The sequence below is a fragment of the Anarhichas minor genome, unplaced genomic scaffold (assembly GCF_050575085.1).
Source record: "Anarhichas minor isolate MPS153535 unplaced genomic scaffold, ASM5057508v1 ptg000043l, whole genome shotgun sequence".
NCBI lineage: Eukaryota > Metazoa > Chordata > Actinopteri > Perciformes > Anarhichadidae > Anarhichas > Anarhichas minor.
The window spans coordinates 5,706,503-5,727,579 of NW_027466489.1; the positions used below are offsets into that span (position 1 = coordinate 5,706,503).

Sequence of the window (21,077 nt, forward strand, 5' to 3'; positions counted from 1 at the left end):
AGTTTTATAAACTTGTTAATAATATACTACGGGTGAATATTATTCTTTTTTAATTGTCTCTTGCCTTTATACTTTTTGTGTTGTTTTGTCTCACTACTGACCATACATCTGTCTTCAGGCACTGTGTTGTAAAATGCATCAAACAGTTCAGCGTAAAAAAACAACTAATTTCTCAACATTCATCACACTGCCAATCCCTTCCCCCCAAAAAATAAATAGACAGTCTTGTACCCTTTGTGGGAAGAATTATTTGCAAATAAATACATATATGCAGTCGCCTTCATATCTTTTCTCCCACGGTCCAAAGACAAGCCAGTTGTACATTGCCTATAGATGTGAACATGAGAGTGATATGTTGTCTCTCTACGTGTGTCAGCCTTGTGATGGACAGATACGGTGAGCTCTGCCTCTCACACAATGTGAGCCGGGGCAGCAACCCTGTAGATAATAAACAGGTATAGATAATGAATGGATACATGCAAACCTAAAACTTTCAGCAGGTACGGAGCAACATTAGCACATATTTGGCGTTGTGTTTTGGGCCACCTGGTGACTGTAAGTCCAATGTTCACTCTCCTCTTAGCTCTGTATTTGATCTCCACCAGCCTGTGAGGGAAATATCTGGCTCTTAAGCTCATAAATGTTCCACTGTGTTCAACAGCTAGTTGCCAACTGTGTCTGTGTGCCGTTTGGTGCTGGGCAGGTAGCGCACAGTGGCCTGCTGCTGCTGCTGGAAACGAGGTTGATGAAAGTGAAACAAAACAGTAAAGTTGCGGGGCCAGAAAACCAAAACAATGGTTTGAAAATCAATATCATATGTACGCTATATTTAGAATATTTTCATCGCTTTAACTTCGCTGTCAGACGGTCATTTCCAACGGGGAACTCAAGTCATTATATCCATCTATGCCCTCTTTGACAAAAACAGTAATTTTACCTCACAGAACACAGGTGTTGCTGGTGTATCACTGCATCAATCGATTACTTTGTTTGTGTTAGTGTTTGCGTGTGAATTTGGTGTTTTAGTTTGGATTTACCAAATCCATATTAAAAACTATATCTTAAACTTAAACTGATATTGATTTTATAGGTGGGTCTGTTTTTAGGTATAGCTGCTGCCGGGCAGTACAGTAGATTGCTTAGCTTTCACGCTGGTACTCCTGCCTGCTTCTCCCAACTTGGGTTGTGTCAACCGTCATCTACACACTGTAACACTGTAACTGTAACACACTGACTATGGATAAGTACTTCATACAACCCTACTTCAAAAAATCCGAACTATCCCTTTACGGATGTATTTCTTGTGGCCGGTGGTGAAACGAATATAAATCTCTGTAACATAAGGAGTGAATTTAGCCTCCGTAGTGCTCGTGTCACGCTGTGTGGGATGGAGGCAGCATGGCAGTGGGATAATCTGCATCTGAGCCTCATGCACATTACAGACCAACACATCATTGTCTCCATGTTCCCGCAGTTCACACAAGCTGTATTTGACCAATGATAAAGCCCATAACATATCACTCCGATGTTATAGGACCTGATGAAGGAAGCACAGTGTTGCAAATTACAAAATCTTGGTGGTTAATGTGATTCATAAAACACAGATTCTTCTCTTCATAATAAAAACAAGGATTGGGTTAGAATAAGAGCGAAAATGCAGTGTATGAACATAAAGGGATTCAAATCTACTTGCTTAATTGTTCCAGTAAAACCCACCCAAGACAGCTTAAACAAATTAAAGGAATATCCTTCTTCTGAACTCATCTACTCATAATATCCAACGACATCTTCAAACATAGCGTTTGGGGCGGAAATGAGCTTCTAAACTTTCCTCTTCTTCGTCTCTCTGCTGCCAAACTTCAGCTCCACTTCGTCCAGCAAAGCTGGCAGGAGCCGTCCTTTGGTTTTTCCATCCATGCTGCATGCCGTCCTTTGGTTTGGTTTTTCATGAAATAGGTCCAGCATTGTGGCGCATGCTGTTCTTCTGTTGACTGCAGCGCACAGCGTCAGTGAAGCCCCTCCAGCCTGGTTTCCACTTCGAGAACATGATCCACCCCGAGCTGAGAGCCAAAGCCTCCGCAGACGTTGGCTTTTACAGAATGCACATTAATTCTCTGCCCGCAGCCATCAACAGCACAGTGTCAGCTTCATGGAAAACTATTTTGGTCCATTTCCGAAAGGTGATTTGTTTATTGTGTGCAGAAGATACATTATTTTTGAACAGCCTTGATTTAAGTCCAAGACTGACATCTAAGTAACACAGCAGATCAGGGGGATTATCAGCAATATGGTAATAATAAATGTTAAACAGGTTTCATCTTGTGCATATATATCCCAGAGCGCTGTAGTCCCACCAAACATGAAAAGAAATATTCACTCAAAATAATATTGACATAATCTGTCGAGGGTGTATCTGGTATCTAACCCTGTTTGTGTTAGCGTTAAAAAGCGTCTCTCATGATTCATAGTTCATGTTTTCATGTGCTCTAATCTTTGTTGGTAAAGCAATCCTCCCCTACTCTGATCAGAGAGGGGAGGATTGCAGTGCCAGACAGCGCATACAGCAGACACATAATCAGAGGGGCTGATAAGCCAGTCTGGCTAAGCTACGAAACAAATACTCTGACTACTGTAAATAACTCCCTACTTATGTATTAAACCTTTTTTGTGACCAAAAATCTATTTATGATCCTTTGTGGAAATTAACTTCCTCCCCTTTTTTTTAAAAGAGTCAAATTAATTAATTACAAAATAAAATTGAAGCGTTCACACTTCAGTGATTAACATTAATTACATTTCACAAACTATTCCTCTGGAGAGCAGACACCAGAGTGGAAGCATCAAACACTGCTGCCGAAGGCTTCATCTGCACGTTGACTGTGAAACGAACACTCACCGGCTGCAGGGTGGCCCTGGTTGTAGCCATGGTATCCATGGTAACAGTGTGGCCTATAGCAAATCCTCCTGTAGTAATTCTGAGGATAGTTTGCAGCAGATGTCAGACATGCCATCACTTCAACTAAAACCAAAAAGTAAATCCACCATCCCGATGACAAAGTCATGGTCCAAAGTGAAACGTAACGCCTCACAGAGACCTGAAACTAAAGTTAAAAGATGTACTGTAAAAAAATTAAACCTAATTTTTGTTCAGTACAATAACTGTGAAAAGTTAGAATGAATGACCAGTTCTGTGCTGAATCCTGGTTTGATGTAACAGTGTAACTACTTTTTATTCACTCTGCCTCCTGATTTTCCTCTCCCTCCCTCCATCCCCCTCTCTCTTTCACCCTCCCATCTACTAAAACTAAATGTCCATCACATTAAAGGTCCTCCTCTCTCCCCCCCTTCTCCCGAGATTTCCCTCTCACCCCCAGCCTAAACTCTCTATCACAATATCCAGTCTATTTGCATGAAATACAAATACATAATTCTGCATTTTACGAGCCAACATTGATCGATGTCTTGTCCTCAGTGATGAATTTTACTTACGGGCCCCTGTATTTTTCAAAGAATTTGATGTGATAAAAAGCAAGGTGTGCATCACTCCGTTTTTGGAGAATAAAGAATGCGAACAGACTTAAGGATGTACCGTCTATATTTTTCTTTTGACATGTATAAAAACATTTTTTGGAAAGCCAAATGAGATAAGTGCCAGACGTCAAATCCAGTATTTATAATCCAAACATCTGAGAAATGAATGAGCCTTGCAGTGAAATTGACTATTCAGGAGCTAAGCACTGCGCACTCTCATCTGTTGCCAACACATACACAAACACAGAGGCAGGACCATGACGGCACGTTATAGAGCCTATAAAGAGCCGAGCATGCTCATGGTCAGCATCACTTCCCTGATTTGAAGAGAAATGGTCCTTAAGAGACCTCTGCGGGATACAAAGACTGTAAGCTTCCCTTCTTATGACCTGCCTTCGTAATAATGCAAACATAAAGCTTCTGTAACGCACACCTGTGCAGTCATTACATCAGGCCACAAGCATCTGAGAGGAACTCAAGCTCAGACAGACCAGCAGAAACTGATACAGATTGTTTTTGTCACACCGCACGCAAACATATTCACAACCCGTCTGGACACATCATCGCACATCAAATGCCTATTTGTGCAGACATCAGAATCATGTGGATAATAATGCCAGCCAGGTGACAAATGATTGGCAATGTATCTTACAGCTACGGCTCCAAGCCTGAGTAAAGAAATCTGAATACGATACAAGAAAAATCCCAGAGAGAACCTAGCAACAGATTAAACATCTTTACCGGAACTGTTCTGTTCTCAGATTTAACAAGGGCATCTCATACCTGTGGATTTTGGAAGACGTAACTCACACACTCCTAGAGCTCACTATTGAGACAGGTGCCAAACAACGGCAGACCAAAGCGTTCCGACTTCACGCTCTTATTGGTCTGAGCAATCGAGTTCATTCTGCATGATAGCTAAAGTGTTGACACTGCTGCCTCTGCACTCAGCACGGCAGCGGTTACTGTTGGCCTCTTCCACTTTGATCAGTGCCATTTGTATCAATGCTGCTTATTCAAAATAAAGGCATTAATAAAATGGAATTCATCCAGGAGGTGAAATCCAGCAAACCGTCCACAAAGGATTAAATTGTAATTCAGTATTTTATTTTCCTTTCCTTTTATTTATTTTTGCACTGAACAAAAGATGCATTTGTTCGTTTTTGTCTATGTCAGCTCTATTCACATATTAACATCCCACAACAGATGTCTTTTATTAAAGACATAGCACGTTGCCAAGGACAGGATTCCCCCAAAGTAGTAGTGCGGTTGTGTACGATCCAACTCCCTACAACCATTTATTTTTAAGAGCTAAATGAATGGAGCTTGTCTCTCATCTGGACTCGTGCAGGCTTTGACTCTGCAGCCCTCCCAGCGTCAGGCCGTCATGCAGAAGGAAACCTGATCACTTTCTGCAGACCCAGTGCCACACATGCAGCGCTTACTTAAACATCCACTGCATTCATCCAGCTTCTTTTACCTCTGTTAATACTACTGCCAATTACAGACAATTAGGACATTAATGCTGCGGGTAGCTGTTTTCTTCCAATATACACCAGTGGCGGAGGGCAGAGAGCTATGAAAGCCAGCTGTGACAACGTTCCCATAGACTCTCCTAATAACCGTGACCTGGATCAGATCTTTCCCTGGTTCCTCCAGCAGACAGCCATACTGCAGAGCACTCCAACGTCTCTCCTCTAGGCTTGGCTGCTGCACAGAGGAATCATTATTCTGATTGAACCAACCACTCTTACATAGTTCCTAATCAGAAACATCAAATCACGATGGAGCAAAATGGGAATCTCACGCGAAAATGTTTGGGAAGAAGCTCAGTTTTGGTGAGCTGTGGTTCAGAGATGCTGGGCAGACATTTTGAGACATAAAACATTATTTTATTATCTACAGTGTACAAGTTAAAAAAAGATATGGCCCTGTGGTTCACTTGGGTTGAAATGATATGGTTTTGATGTTGAACTGGTTGCAGAATCTATATTCACTGAATAAAAATGTAAAATAAAACGTAAAATGTCAACATCAACACGTGCAAAAAAAAAATACAAAATAAAAGGACCAAAAACATTTGGATCCTGTCTGAAGTAGACATTGATCCTAATTATTTGCAAGGTGAACCATTAGTACAGCTGAGGCTGACGGGAAAAACACTAGTTTTGCAGGTATTTGGTCATAAACCAAAGTATCGGACACATTTAAATATTTATGGTGGCGCTAGAAGGAAAGTTTTAGGATCACCAAAGTTGTTGCAATGCTTGAACTTGAGGGAGACATAAATGTCTGAACAAATGTTCATAGCAATCCATCCAACAGTTGTCGTGACATTTCACACACTTTAGAATTCATCCTCCATGAAGCAAGAATGACCCACGAACTGTTAAGATGTGTTGGTCTGGACTAAAGTGATCGACATTGCCATCCCCAGAGCCACACCGCGAGCATGAATAAAAACATGTAATAGTATAGTGAGGGTTGAGTGGAGTGAGGACACAAAGCCGGATTAAAGGTTTTTTCAGGTTTAGAGGTCAAATTACATGGTGTCATCTCAGGATGAGCAATGCTGAAACAATCCAATGTAATGTTTGATTTTTCCACAGAATATTTCAATACTATACCTTTTTTTTTGGAGATGACAACTTATGCTTCCAAAAGATGTTTTTACTAAAGAACATTGTAAAGTGTAGTTATGTGGAACCGATAATCGAGCAGATTATCAGCTAGATCAGAGAGGCTTTATCAGAGATCGTTGTAGCTATAATGTGTGATAACCAGAACCCCAATTACTGGTATCATATTACTTATATTGATATTACATGTATATACAACCCAGCTCCACAACCAAACCAATATAGTAGAGGACTCACCTTGACAGGTTTTCCCATCTTCATTGAGTTTTTGTCCAGGAGGGCACCTGCAGTAGTAACTTCCAATGGTGTTACAGCAGAGAGCCTCACAGGCTCCATTGGTCTCCTCACATTCATTAACGTCTGACAGGAAGAAACGAGGACAAAGTTAAATCCTGCATCTTATAGAAACCACAACCATAAGCAGAAATTAAAAGAGCAAAGAACTGTTGCGGTAAAACAATCAAACATGTTTAATTATATTAGTGTTTTAGTAAAAACAGCATTGAGCTTGTTCTTTGAGCAACATCTTCCTTTTCGTGTCAGTCTGATTAAGTCTTAAATGTTGTCCGTGAATGAATTTGGATCGAGCTTTTGAAAATGTGGAAAATGTGGAAAGTGCTCATGACTGTGGGAAACGTTGTGCTCCGTTTCCATCCTTTGACTTGTCTCCTTAGTACCAACTCCAAGGAAAAGAAAAAACACATCCAATATCTCCAAAACAGATTCAAAATTAGTAATAAATTGAGAGGCACAAAAGGAAATATGCAGCATTTGCACGCTGCCCTCGTCACCTCCAAAACACTTCCACAAGATCACACAGTTTCTCCAACTCATTTCCATCAGCTAAATATCCGGCCAAAGCTGTCATCAACTAAGTTAGATAAAATCTTTTCCTCCAGTTTCCAAACTACACATAATGACTCATTTCAGATACAGGTGCTGACAGTTCACCAAATACCATAATTTGAGCTGCAGAGCGTCTGCGTAATGTGGAGATATTAAAAACTGAAAAGAGTGTTTTGGGTTGCTTCTCCAAATTGCAATGCATTAATGTTACATTTTGTTCACATGGGGGTTTGTCAGGGGGGGGATAATGCACTCACAGCGGAGTTTTAAACTTGATTTCATTGGTCTGTTTCATTTGCAGAAGGAATCTTGGATTGAAAACTGAAAGCCGTGGAGAAAAAAAAATAGGAGGGAGCTTTCACTTGGCACCGAGCAGCTTGTAAACGTTCTCCATGTGCATAAAAGAGGAGAGTAACTGTAAAGAGGAAGAGTCCGAATGCAAAGAAAATTGCTTCAAAGAACATTTTCCCCCCTCAAGAAAATGTTGGTGCAATGTCAGCGTTTAAGCAGCTAATTAAACGATTTCCCTCTCAGTTTACAGCATCTGGAAATGTTCACACCAAAAACACTGCACTCTTTCTATTGCCAAGTGTTTAAAAACTCTAATAAAACATAAATGACACACAATATGTAATGAAATGTTACCTTTAACATCAAGAATACAATTTTTCTATACTACAAAACATAATTCCTGATAAATGTATTACTCCAGTCCTCCTTAGCAAGACTAGATGAAATGCAGCTAAAGATCCACTTTGGGATCCTCACCGAGCTTTATGTGGACACTACACCACAAGATCTTGATTTAATGAGTCTGGGTCCTGGGGTGAGAGAAAGTTTTTGCCTTCTAGTACCATTCATTTAATCCGCTAAATAAGTACCATGATAACCGCAGGTTTGAAGAAAATGATGCAGTAATTAGCAGACTAGAGCAGACAAGTGATAGTGACCTGAAGTCACAGGCAAGATTAAAGGAGGGCTCCTGTGGGGAGATCTGCAGTACGAGCGTGTTTGTGTTGCGTTGAGTGTGTGTTTGTGTTTGTGTGAGAGAGAGACGACGTCCATCTACCCCTCGTCCTCCCTGAGGCCACACACTGCCCAGGCTCAGTGTCATGTTTATCAGTCCTGCCCAATAAGCAGACAGGAATGTTGAACCGCTACAGGTCAGAATACAAAACAACACTGGAAACTACAGTGGATCAATAAAGTAGCATTGTTTTAGTAAGGACAGGGTTTTTGTCTTTTTCTGTCATGTTCAAAGGTCAGAAGTAACTCATTAGAGGAGAACCAGACACAGGCTTTATGTTTTTAATAATGAACCTTTGTTTTGTGCTTTTAGGATGCTGTTATTGCATTACTATTGTTGTGTTTTTCTTTTACAATAACCACATTGGAAATCAATAAATAGTTCCAAACTTCTGCCAAAAAACAAAAAAGAGAGATGAACCAGAATGTTGTGGTTGCAGCATGAAAAGATTACCACTATAGCTCTTTGCTATACAGTAACAGTAAATATAAGCTATTGTCAAAACAGAAACATTCCCAGACATGAATGTTAAACTCAATGACCTCTGAAGAGATGAGTGTGTCTGAGGGTTGTAGCAGAGGCTGCACCTGACTCCAGGGGGCATTTCAATTTGTGTTATCCTCACTCATCCATCAACCCGTCACCAAGCTGAACCTCCAGCAGAGTGATCAGACACATCTAAAGGAGCGAAATAAGAGCTGTAGCCTCCTTTAGAAAAAATAAGCGTGTTTTAAGATCAACCCCCTTCCCCTGAACATCAGATCACCAAGGTTTCTCCTCTCTGACCTGAGTTCCCGGGGCTTTGGCGTGCACGTTTTCCAAAAAAAGACATCAGATGCCTGAACCATTGTAGTGTGTCGGTTGCCCAATTTATGCACCAGGTCAGGGTCAAAGGCCAAAACTCAGGGGCAAACCCACGCAGGGAGAATCGCATCGTTTCATCATGTGGTGGATGTTCAGATATATAATATAAGAGTTACTTTAGCAAGTGGTAAACAAACGTGAGGATTCCTTGATGAAATGTTATCAATGAAACATTGTCCAGAGTGTGCAGTTTACGACAAACATCTGTACAGTCTGATGCATGCTTCCTGTCTAAATATTAATCTTTGTGAAACGTAAAGGGAATGCAACTTATGATTATTTTCATTATTAATTACCGTAATCTGTCAATAACTATTTTTAATGAACGAATAAAGGGATAGGGATAGTGTATTGTATTGCAGTGCATGAAGGGTTTCCTGTGGTGTTTTAGAAGAGAGGTGGGCCACTTTGTTTGAAAGACTGCTCACATCATTTCGAACAAAAAAAACATTTTCGGACACAAAACATCAACATTCGGGAAAAGCAGAGACGTGATTTCACACAGCAAGTGCCATAGTTCACTGGGTGTGACTATTGTTTAGGCATCTGCTCGCTAAATTGATCACAAAAAGTCACGATCTGCGGCTTCCCACCTCATCTGAAAAATGTCATAACGGAAACCCTGGAATATTCTGTTATTCATCATATCTGTATGAAGGTTGAGTTTCTGTGCATTGTTCCAATTGGATTAGAAATGGTGTGCCAGACTGCTCAGCGCTGTTATGTCTTCTTGTGAGTGAAATACAAAACAAACGTGTCTGACGTGTATTTCCCTGCAGTGTTCCAAAGCAATCAGGTAAAGAATTAAAAACACAAAAAAAAAAGCTGATTTGAAAACTAAATCTCTTGATTGTGTTTCTGCAAGTTCAGCTGCAGCAAAGCTCTGGGTTTACATTCCTCTGCTGTATTGTGTGACTTCCTGCGATAAGGACGATAGCCACTGCTCCCAGGACGACGGGGGCCAATGTCTCCGTAGACCACGAGGGGCCAACAAAAACCACCAGACCCCTGATATTATCTCAGGAAGGGTCATGGGCCGTAAAATTGCAGTATTCATCGGGGGAGGGGGGGGGGACCAAGGATAATCTAACCGGTTTCCTTTTAGGGTCCTGATCTAAACGCCTGCTGGTGTAATAATGTGATTTGCTATAGTGTTCATTCCTGGTTGCATTCCCTGCTGTCCTCACAGCTGCTTTCATTTACCGGGTGCTATAAAGACGAGGATTGGCTAAAGGTTTCATTCTGGCGAGGATTTCTCTGCGGCTGACCTGCACATGCAGCAGCAGGACGGTTCACGACAACATCTCGTCTGACTAACAAACCAACCGTCTATGAACAGGAACTGACAATTTACTTCACACTCTTTGACAGGAAAATCCTCACCTTTGACCTCAAGGATAGCTGACCCGTAAAATGCTTTTTCACGGGTCTTTTCAAGGGTCAGTTATCCTGGTAGTCGGTTATAAGACTGAGACCATTTATTCTTATCTTGCACTGTACTGTTGCTGCACTCTTATTTTATACCTTGTATTTAATCAGATTCTTTTTTTAGCTTATTTTTACATTCTTTGTTATTTTAGTCATTTAAATCACATATATGTGCTTCTTTTTTATATTGCCTACTGTTCCTTTTATATCTTGTCCTAATGCCTTTTTGTTTCATGTACAGCACTTTGAGTTGCCTCATTGTTGAAAGGTGCTATATAAAAATAAACCTGCTTTGCCTTTTGTAGAGGACACATCTCCTTTATCCGTCCCCCGGGCAGCCCCACAAGGCTGCCTGGCAGAAGCTCAAATGACACTGATGAACTGGCGAAATATGTTCCCCCTAGCTCACAAACGTTATTATAAAACTTATTTTATGGACGCTATAACTCCTCATGGATTTTACGTGGCTATTCTTCATGGAGTCAGGTAACATAAAAATCCCAAAGATATACTTAAAATGTTTTATCCAAGCATTACCGCTGCGGTTTGGGTCATTGTGTCTACATTATTGTGTCAGTACTTCAGCTCTCGGGTTTCCTTGTAATGCTTTTCTGCCAGACTACTGTCTCTGTGCTGTAACATTTACATGTAGACTGCAGGCAAACAAGAGCGGAGATCAAGAAGTCTGCTTACTTTACAAGTGAAGTGTAATCAGATGAGGAAAACAATGACATTCTGAGGATTCAGGATTTAGAAGTCTACATGAATTACATAGAATATAGAAGGTATGACAGCGTATGTCAGTGTGCAAAGCTTTAGCGGGTTGAGGGCTGATGACTGAAATTAATTGCGGTTAGTCGATTCTCAGACGAGACATTAAATACATTTAAAACTAGAGGACACTAGAGGATAGACTGTGATTTTATGTAAATAATAGACAAAGGTAGGACGCATTTCTTTCCATCCTTCTCTTTTGCAAGGCATCAGCTCAAATTCAACATTGCCCCCTGCTGTTAATCTCCTGCTACATCAATAATAGCCCAGATGTGCTGCTGGATGTTTGTCAAGTTAACACTATGCAATTCTGCTCTGCTCTCATTCATCATGTAACTAAAACACAGCTGCCACAGTATAATAATTCAAAGACAAAGAGAACCACACTTTACTTGTCAAAGTGCTTGCAGAACATCTTTTACTCTGGTTCATCGCACGGACTTGCACCACAGAACTACGTATGCTGTGAGCATCCAACAATTTCAACCCCTAGTCCAACTTGATGCATTCTTTGTGCCAGTTTTGGGTAGGAGTTTCTTCCTAAAGCCCTGTAATTGTGGCCAGTGTGGCAGCTAAGTTGTTGTTAAGTGGCACTATCATTCGGACGTGGTGTGGCTTTCCTGAAACCCGGTTAAAAAATGTTCCCTCAATGACAAAGGACCAACCACACACAGACCTCTATGATGTTTGACGCCTGCACCTCCTCTCACAAACCTCTAATGTTTCCATGAAGTCATTAACGATCTGTCTTAAGTTTAGAGTATTAAAGTCTTACCGTGGAATTAAAGGGTATTAAAATGCACTTCCATGTTTTTTTTATTGTTTTATATATAAACCAGAGGGGAAACACATACATTTGAGACTATGGTGGGTGAAGGTCAGATCTGTTGTTTTGGACGGCGTTATCAAGCGTTAACCGTCATATGAGAGCCGTGGAGAGCCGTGGCCGTTAGCTAGCCTGTGACACGGCCGGAGCTGCAACCCACTTTCACTCTCCAAAACAATACTGCATTACCGTTGAGCAGTGTGACTTTTTTTTTGGTTCATTGTGAAACTGTGTCGGGAAAAAATAGACTTTGGTGGGCCGCCACATGGGAAACACTGAAGCGCTTTAAGCTGCTGTACCTCTAATGACTCTAAATAGACTCAAACTGTACTGAAGTCAACAACAAAAAACACTGAAATGTCTTACGGTGTTTTTGCTTTGTTTACAGGTTTGTGAGTCAGCTGCAGTGATCGCTTTCCTTCAATTGAACGATTCTCATGTGAAAATCCAGATGAGCACAATCTAAATTCTTTGCTTATCTGTGTATTTAAACAATTGTATTTTGTTTTTGTACACTTCTTCTTCCAAAGGCATGTGTTGACGAGAAGCCACAGACAAGTAGCGGACTGTTGTGCTGAGAGAAGCTCTGTCCGCTTCTTGGGTAAAAATATCAATCAAGCGACTCTGTAGTCTCTGTACAGCTTATTAACCACCCCACTGAGCGTTAACTTGTATTAGTCGTGCATGTCAGACCACAAGGGATTCATGAGCGACATCAAAGACACCAAATTCTAGTATTTGAGTTTGTTTAGTGAACATTCTGCTCCACTGCGTCCTAAACTCCTCTAATCTGTACTGCACTGCAAGGTAGGTTTGTGCATCTGTTTCATGTGCACATATTTGAGTGCAGGCACTCACGTGTGTTTATGTGTTATGGGATACCCCGTTCTTAAGAGCCAGCTGCTTCTTAAGCTTTAATTTGTTCCCTCGTCTTCACTACAGCTGACTGTGACTACAGCAACTCCTTCACTCCCAGACACAGGGAGCTAAAAAAAAACCTCAGTAAGAGTCACAGCGATGTGCCACCAGCAGTCATATACCTCAGGCTGATAATCTGAGTGTTCTGAGATCTTTCACATGACTGTAATCATTTGATGGAAGGTAGCTGACAAAGCAATACATCTTGGAAGAGGTTTGTCCCTTTAAACAACCTGTGAACAGCCAAAGGTTTCTGACTTCTGTCACTCATTTTTACTGTCAGTAAAAGTTACAGGCAACACAGAACAAAAGTAGACCGGCTGCATCAACCTATGCATGTCTCCAAAACAACTCTTTATGATCTCCACAGACGAACAGGAGGAACAAATACCTGGCGGACCTCGGGGGATTGCCCTCTGACCCTTTGCGTGCACTCTATCTGTACTCTAACTGTTAGGACCTGTGTTTTCCAACTTTGACCCAAGAGTTTTGAGCGCCTGGGACACATGTAGACCAGCAGGAATCCAAAAATGACTTGTGTTTTCAAGCCTGTCTCCCTCACCCGTCCCATGTGTGAGATAATGCTGCTGTGGTATGTGTGGGGCCTAAGCGGATGGAAAGTTGCTCAGAGCCTTTTACCTGCGGGGCAAAATGTGGCAGATACATGACAGACTGTCATGCTCAAGGTGTACAGGGGAGAATAAACAACAAGATCTGACTATTGCTTCACATGTTCAAGTGTGACACTACATAGTTTCACAGTTGTTCAAACACCACCCACCAGCTACATCTAATTCCGAGGCTATGGGCTCAGTTTTCATGGCAGTGCAAGAATCAGCGGTGCTATGAGGCGGTGGTATTTTCCTGACATTAAAACAATTAGTCCGTGTCAGACTTGGTGTTTTCATATTCAGCGTGGCACTAAAGTAGGAGGACAGCTGCAATAAGACAGCAGCCTGACAAAGACGAGGCAGCATACAGTCACATATCATACAAAGACTTGGTCTGTTTGCAATGCAGCATAGTTGATCATTAGGTGATTCGACCAGAGCGCACTCTCCAAACCAGAGGATGCATTCAGTGGTTCCCAACCTTTTGGATTTAAAACAGTAAAAAGTCAACTCACAATCTGTCATCAAAGGTTACATATTTCTACCAGCCCAGCTTAAGGTAAGGAGTATTTTTTACAGATCAGATAGTTTAGTTTGAACAATCAAAAGGCTTGAAGAGGTAAAACTATTCACTATTTATAAAAAAAAAGAAAAGGAAAAAGATAAATACCACTAAAGAAATGAAAATAATGTTGATGGTTTTACAATCCCTCAGAGTGTTTCTGAAGCTCCAATAACTCCAACAGAGAGATACGTCTTCTCTCCAGCAGATCATTTCATGTCAACGTCAGGTGTCGCATCGTTAAACTTTCAATTACGACACATCAATAATTTATGATGACCAATTTCCTACTTTTGAACGAGGACCTTTGCCTTTTGGATCGCTCGTAAAACTAATGCGCGTCATATTTAGAAGGCTCCACTTGTTATCTAAATGTTCCAGATACACATTTAATCATTGATGCATATCTTTGCCAGCTTTGTATTTCTCTGTATCTGCATATTTAATGTTAAAGGACTCGGAGAGCTTCCTCCACAACCCCAACCCCCTCCTTTGCTGTTTTAACTAAGATTCCATGTTCAAATTTGTGTTTACTAATCTTTAGGATTAAAAGGTATATAACTATTAAAGGTATATAACTATTGCAAGAATGCCAGTAAAGCAGTTTCTACTGACGTAACAGGATGAAACAGAGTCATATGGCAGTAATGGGACTAAAACTACTTTTTTCTTTTTTTAAACAGCCTTGACATGTGAAAGGCAAATGACCCTGTCTCATTACATTTCTTTCAGATTATCATTTGCGTTTTACACCTCACAAGACATCAGTAAGTCTGGCTGGCTGTGCATTGAAAGAGAGCGCACTCTTGGGTGAACATTCCCCAAGACTAAGTGGCTTCCATATGGAGATCACACACACACACAACAGAGGAGATAATGTTGCAGGTGTACGGAAAACAGAGATTAGAAGTGAAGTGTTTGGCTCAGTCGAGTCCACATGGAGCTGAACAAAGGCAGCAGAGGCAGATTTAGTCAAGATAAAGGAAAGGAAGTTTCAGTGGCGTAAAAATGTAGGAGAGATGAGGAGAATCGCCACTGGCAGATGAAGGGATCAGCCCACGCTGATTATTCCTCTAATTGTATTTTGCAAACTCGTGTCACTGCTAATTTACACAAACTTGATGCCCTCGCCTCCAGCGTGACCAGCAGTGACCTTTCATCAGTAATGCTGTAAAGAGCCTAATGAGACTGGGTGGAAGCCCAGACTCTGCACAATTACGGGAGATTAGGGTGCTTTGCAGGACGCAAAGGCAGGTAGGTGGGTAAGGATGTACCCCACCCTTGGACTGCAACACACTCCCTCTCATTAGAGGTGCGTTTATTGTCCTCACAGGAACAGGGCTGCTCTTTCTTTCTTTCTTTTTTTTCTCTCTCTCTCTCTCTCTCTCTCTCTCTCTCTCTCTCTCTCTCTCATGATTAAACCTAAATGTGTATGAATTTCCTGCAAAACCAAAAATATAACTTTTCTTAATTGTCAATGTCATTGCTAGTTTTATCATCTGTGCATTTTTTTGGGCCACAAAGATTTTTCTTCGGTGTATTTTTGACAGATATTTGATGAGCATTTAGCGTTGAGGATTTGCTACTTTTTGCTATTTTATAATACTGTGAAAAGAATGTCTTTGCAATTGCAACTGTGAAACAACAACAAAGAAAACTATACGGAGGATATGAGAAATTGTGATTGGCATATTACTATTTTCTGACATTTTATAGACAGGATTATTCAAGTTAATCAAACCTTCAAATAGCAAAAAGTAGAAAACATGTCAGTGACTCTGTGAAATGGTCAATTTAAAGTCCAATTTATGACTGATGCGTAAAATTGTGTTGTAAAAATTCTAAGCATTATCCAAACAAAGTTATGAAGAGGACGATTATGTCACCACTTGACCGTGTTTAACGTTTCTAAACCGCTCTCTTTACAACATTTTTCACATTCTGTGTTTTTGAAGTTAGAACCTAAGACGTCGTAATTCTTCCCAAGTAAAGTCAAAAAGCAGACATCAACCTGTTCACAACTATTTCAGCTGTAGCCTGCTAAACTCATCAGAGAGAAACCCTGAGGATGATTTAGACTGTTTGTGATCTTTTGAGACATTTACTATCCCATTATCAGCCATGTGACTTTTACAACTTTCTCTCTCCCAATAAAAAAATTGCTCAAGTTCCCACTTTCATGGGTTGCTGGCATGATTGGCCAAACAGATGTGTCGTCACATCAAAACAAAAGAGGTCCACAACAAACACAAACATAACACCTGTTTTACTGCTGAATCAGCATCAATCAGGAGAACCACTACTTTAAAAAGAGGACCAACAGAGAATGCTTGTTGGTCAAACAAAGATGCCCAGGCCCTCATTAGTATTTGGGGGAGGGATGGTAGGGAGGGCATCAATCAGTTGTTAATGGTTTGAAACAAAAAGGTGGACCAGAAGATTTTGTCAATGTCCAACAGAATTCAACACAGTCAGACAAAGCAGGGAAATTATTTAAACAAGCAAAATAAAGGGTCACAATGTGTGCAGTGGAGCAAACTGAAAAACTACAATTGGTTCAAGGCGCGGGAGCCGTGTAGGGCCACTAATCACCTTATTCCAGACTCTGTCACATGTATCTCATCTTCACATAAATGTAACGTTAGGTTGTTGTCTATCCTACAACTCCAGCCATAAGGACCAAGGCATGCACGTGTGTTTCATTTGGGGTACTTACTCACCAAAGTGCATGCATGGAAGTTTTCCAAATGTTTTCCTTAATCCCGACAAAAAAACCATTCAATGGGACTCAGAGTTCAGGGATTTATTTTTACAATAGGGAAGGTCCCAAGGCTGACATGCTGAAAGCCCCTCTCTCGTCACATTCCTCAGTGGTCCCGAACATGAAGGGAGCAGATACACTATATATTTAGCCAAAGACAAATCAAAGACTCGCTAACAACTGACAGCCAAACTTACCAGAGTGAGGAGCATGTGTGAAATGGTTTAACCATAAATGAAAGAGATGTTCTCTTTTACAACATGGCCCCATGCAGACCACTCATCCTTTAAACATGACGGATACCATCTGTGTCACTGCTGCTCATTCCTGTCACTGTCAGTCTTTAAGTGGCTTGACGAGCAGCAGCGATGATAAAAGTCACCCCACATTTTCAAAAAAGGGTTAGATGTTGCGTAGCCTTCCTGCTGTTCATTACCAGAGACGAGTGCAGCCATGGGAGGTCGAGGCCACTCTAAAATGCCACACATTAAGTCCACTTGCTGGCCTGACCTTTGACCTCTCTACTCCCCTGCAATGTCAAGCGCATGAGGAGACGGCAAAAGTCACCTCTGTCACGTTAATCAGCTTAACTAAGCGCAAAGTGATATTAATAGTACTATAATCGCTGGTGATTAGACAAAACAAAAAGAGCAAACACTCCATCATTGGATGTTGCATTCAAGTATAAAATCACAGTCAGTGACAATGTGGCAAAGTTCAGCAATAACATATCACTTAAGCAATACTTCCGACCAACATGCCACTAATGTGTTAACTTGGATTTAACATCTGGGAGGCATGAACCACACATATTTTTGGTCACATTTGGCCTCAATGTGCTTCAGTGATTACCGTGACTAAGAAGGAATAAACCTTGCATGCATGCACATTTACCAAAGTTCAACAAACACAGACCAGTTAGAGAACTCCCCCCATGGCCTGATTTAAGGGAATTTACTACGTCGATATGTGTGTGAGGTGACAGCAGAGGTGTCAAAAGGCAGGTTACAACAAGCTACTGGACAGTTAGTCTCAGGAAAGACCACGATTGAACTTTAGGTAGTTGCAGAATAGGACAGCTATTAGAGGAGGCTCTGCAAAGAGCAACATCTGAAATCACCCTCGCTGAATGCAGCTGTACACGCAAACTCATCCCAGTCTTTAGAAAAATTTAAGAAAATATTTCCAGACATTCTGGAAAGCTGTTCAACTCAAAGAAGACAGACATTAATTAAGAGACGGACAGAAGCAGAAAGTCAGATGTGAGGGGTCTTGTGCGATGGCCAGTTACATTTTTCTTCAGCTATCCGTCTCTCTTAAACAGAGTTCTTGACCAGACGACCCTGGTTCAAGTCTGTGCACTTCAAAAGGTTTTGTGCAACTCAACAAGTGTCCTTTAACGAGCCAATGAATCCCCACAATAGCTCCAGGGTTGCTGTCCTGACCTTGCAACAATGCTAACAAGCATGCAGCTTCACAATGCAGCTCCAAGATAAAACCACAATGATCAGAACACTGAAAAACTTCTACAACATAGAAAACTATAGGACCAATTCTATAAGGTTAGTTGCATAGTTCAAAATGTTATTCATAGAAATGTAGAAATACCACAGTGCAAAAATGCTATGTGACAAATATGTCTTGCACTCGAAATATACGTATTAACAAAGTTATATCAGCCACTTATGATGTTAAATTGTCATATTATTGTACTATTATTGAAACTTTAACATGTAAGCAGCATTTTAATGTTGTAGTTGGCCACGGTAAAAATAACTACTTCTTTGGGAAGTGAGCAATGCTTTCTTTTTTATAAATTGTTCATATGTTTTGTAAGTGAAATCTTTGTCAAATAAATTTAAGGGAGTAAAAAGTTCCATATTTGCTCTGAAATTAAAAAGGGTAGAAGTAGCATGAAGTAGCATGAACTGGTAATACTGAAAGAGGAGACACCTCTACTTAAGTACAGTCATTTACTCACAGATGTATTTAAAGTTACTTTCCACCACTGTCATTGTGTAAATGTGTCTTGTGTGATCTGACCTCATTAAACATCTTAATTAAGGGTTTTGAAAATATATGAGAAACACTCTCAGACATGTTATCATCTCTGAATCTTTCACAGGGTGTTCAGGGTGCACAGGGTGTGTTCGTCCTGTGCCATTTCTCAGCACCTCGTTCACTAGACTGTGGAGGACTCATGTCATGCACCACGAGTCTCCTTAGAAATAACCGAGCTCATTTATTAAGAGCTTCAGTCGGCCGTTTATAAGCCTAAGTAAAAAAACTCTGAATACATCATATTCACCAGCTGGGTGTTAATCCCAACTGGTGTATAATCCTTCTGGACTATAAGAAGAAACTCTGTTACTGGTAAGAATGGAGGAGCAACTTAATACAAATATAAATTTGAATGATGTTTTCTGATGTTTCTAATAAACAAAAGGTATTTTTTGTTTTAGTCAAATGCATCTGTGCATCAACAGCTTAACCTTTCCAATAAAATATCTGATTGATTATAAATCAGACAAAGACGCTTCATTTAACCATAATCTTGGTGAATGAATACAAGTGACATACATACTGGTATGATAGACAGTGGAGATGGTTGTGGATTTCAGGAAGAACGTAGCCCCACCTGCCCCTATCACCCTGTGTGACTCCCCCTACGACGCTGTGGAGTCCTTCCGCTTCCTGGGCTCCAACATAACTCAAGTGGGAGCTGAACATCAGCTCCATGACCAAGAAGGCTCAGCAGAGGATGTACTTCCTGAGGCAGCTGAAGAGATTCAACCTGCCAAAGACAATGATGGTGCACTTCTACACAGTCATCATTGAGTCCATCCTCTGCTCCTCCATCACGGTCTGGTACGCTGCAGCCACTGCCAAGGACAAGGGCAGTCTGCAGCGCATCATTCGCTCTGCCGAGAGAGAGATTGGCTGCAATCTGCCGTCCCTCCAGGACTTGTTCGCTTCAAGGACCCTGAAGCGAGCAAGAAGGATTGTAGCCGACCCCTCTCACCCTGGACATGAACTGTTCGAGCCCCTTCCATCTGGCAGGAGGCTGCGGTCCATCAGGACCAAGACCTCACGCCACACGAACAGTTTCGTCCCGTCGGCAGTCGGGCTCATTAACAAAGCCCGGGACCCCCACTGACTGACTCTGTCATCCCCAGGAAGATTTCCTACTGGTCACTCCCCTGCACATCCCTTCATATTTAAATACACTTGACACTTTTACATTACACTTGTTTAAAGTACTGTTATCTGTTTGTCTGTGCACTTTATTTTATATTCTTTTATATTCTATTGTAAATTTGAATATGTTTCTATTTCTTGCACTGTGTTGATTGTTGTTGATTGTTTAATGTTATTGTCTAATGTTATGCACCACCCGCCATGCCACATTCCTTGTATGTGAAACATACATTGGCAATAAACGGTTCCGATTCTGATTCTGATTCTGATATACTAACATTTGCACTGACTAAGGGCTTCAAAGCCGACGTTGCTGTGGCTGAGCCTGGGAGCCTACTTTGAAGCGAACATTACAGAATAAAGATCACGATGATAGCCATCAGCAGAGGGTCTGTCGTGAGTGATGTCTAAGCTGGTCCTCCTGGCATTACAATGACCCCAAACCCAGTCAAGATATGAGCTTACAGTTTAGAAATCATTCAAAGAGCAAATAAATGAGTCGCAATTACTGTTACAGAGAAAGAGCTCTTTCAGCAAAACTTTTCACAGTTTGGGATCAACAAACAAAAGCCAAATAAACATATTTAACCTGTGGGAACGGAACAAACAGTATTTTCTCATATTGGGTTACATCTATTTGGAAAAATGTTTCCCTCTGTTATCAAGGATTTCATTTTGATATCACGACTCCTTATTCCTCCTCCTCATATTTGTTTCAAATAACTCTTAGAAAGTTATTACACAATCCATCAGTTTTATGTATGTGAGATAAATTTTACCTGTCAGCTTAGGACAGGACACAAGAGGTATAGCTTTAAAAGATATCTCAAGATTCTTAGACTAAGACGCTTGTAAAGTGTCATGTCACAAAAAGAGTCCCGACTACTTTTCTGTTCGTCTGTCTGTCTGTTTGTCTGTGGCTGAGCCCAGATGTCAGCTGGCATGAAGACATCTGCCCTGCCAGAGGACTAAAAGCCCTGGAAGCTCTTGATCCCAGAGGATACCACTTGGCTACTGATGACATGCTGGATACTGAATACATCAGGCACTGAGTGACGAAGCCCCGCTGGATATAAACAAGACAAAGAGCTT

General features: G+C 41.0%; 1 protein-coding gene across 2 annotated transcripts in view; it reads right to left on the reverse strand.

The window, feature by feature from the left end:
* Positions 1 to 21,077, reverse strand: part of megf6b (multiple EGF-like-domains 6b) — a 55,868-nt gene that overhangs the window by 20,850 nt on the left and 13,941 nt on the right. For both annotated transcript variants that reach the window (XM_076110448.1, XM_076110449.1), the window contains exon 5: positions 6,408 to 6,530. In XM_076110448.1, coding sequence (XP_075966563.1) covers positions 6,408 to 6,530 — 123 coding nt within the window. The remainder of the gene's footprint in view (positions 1 to 6,407; positions 6,531 to 21,077) is intronic.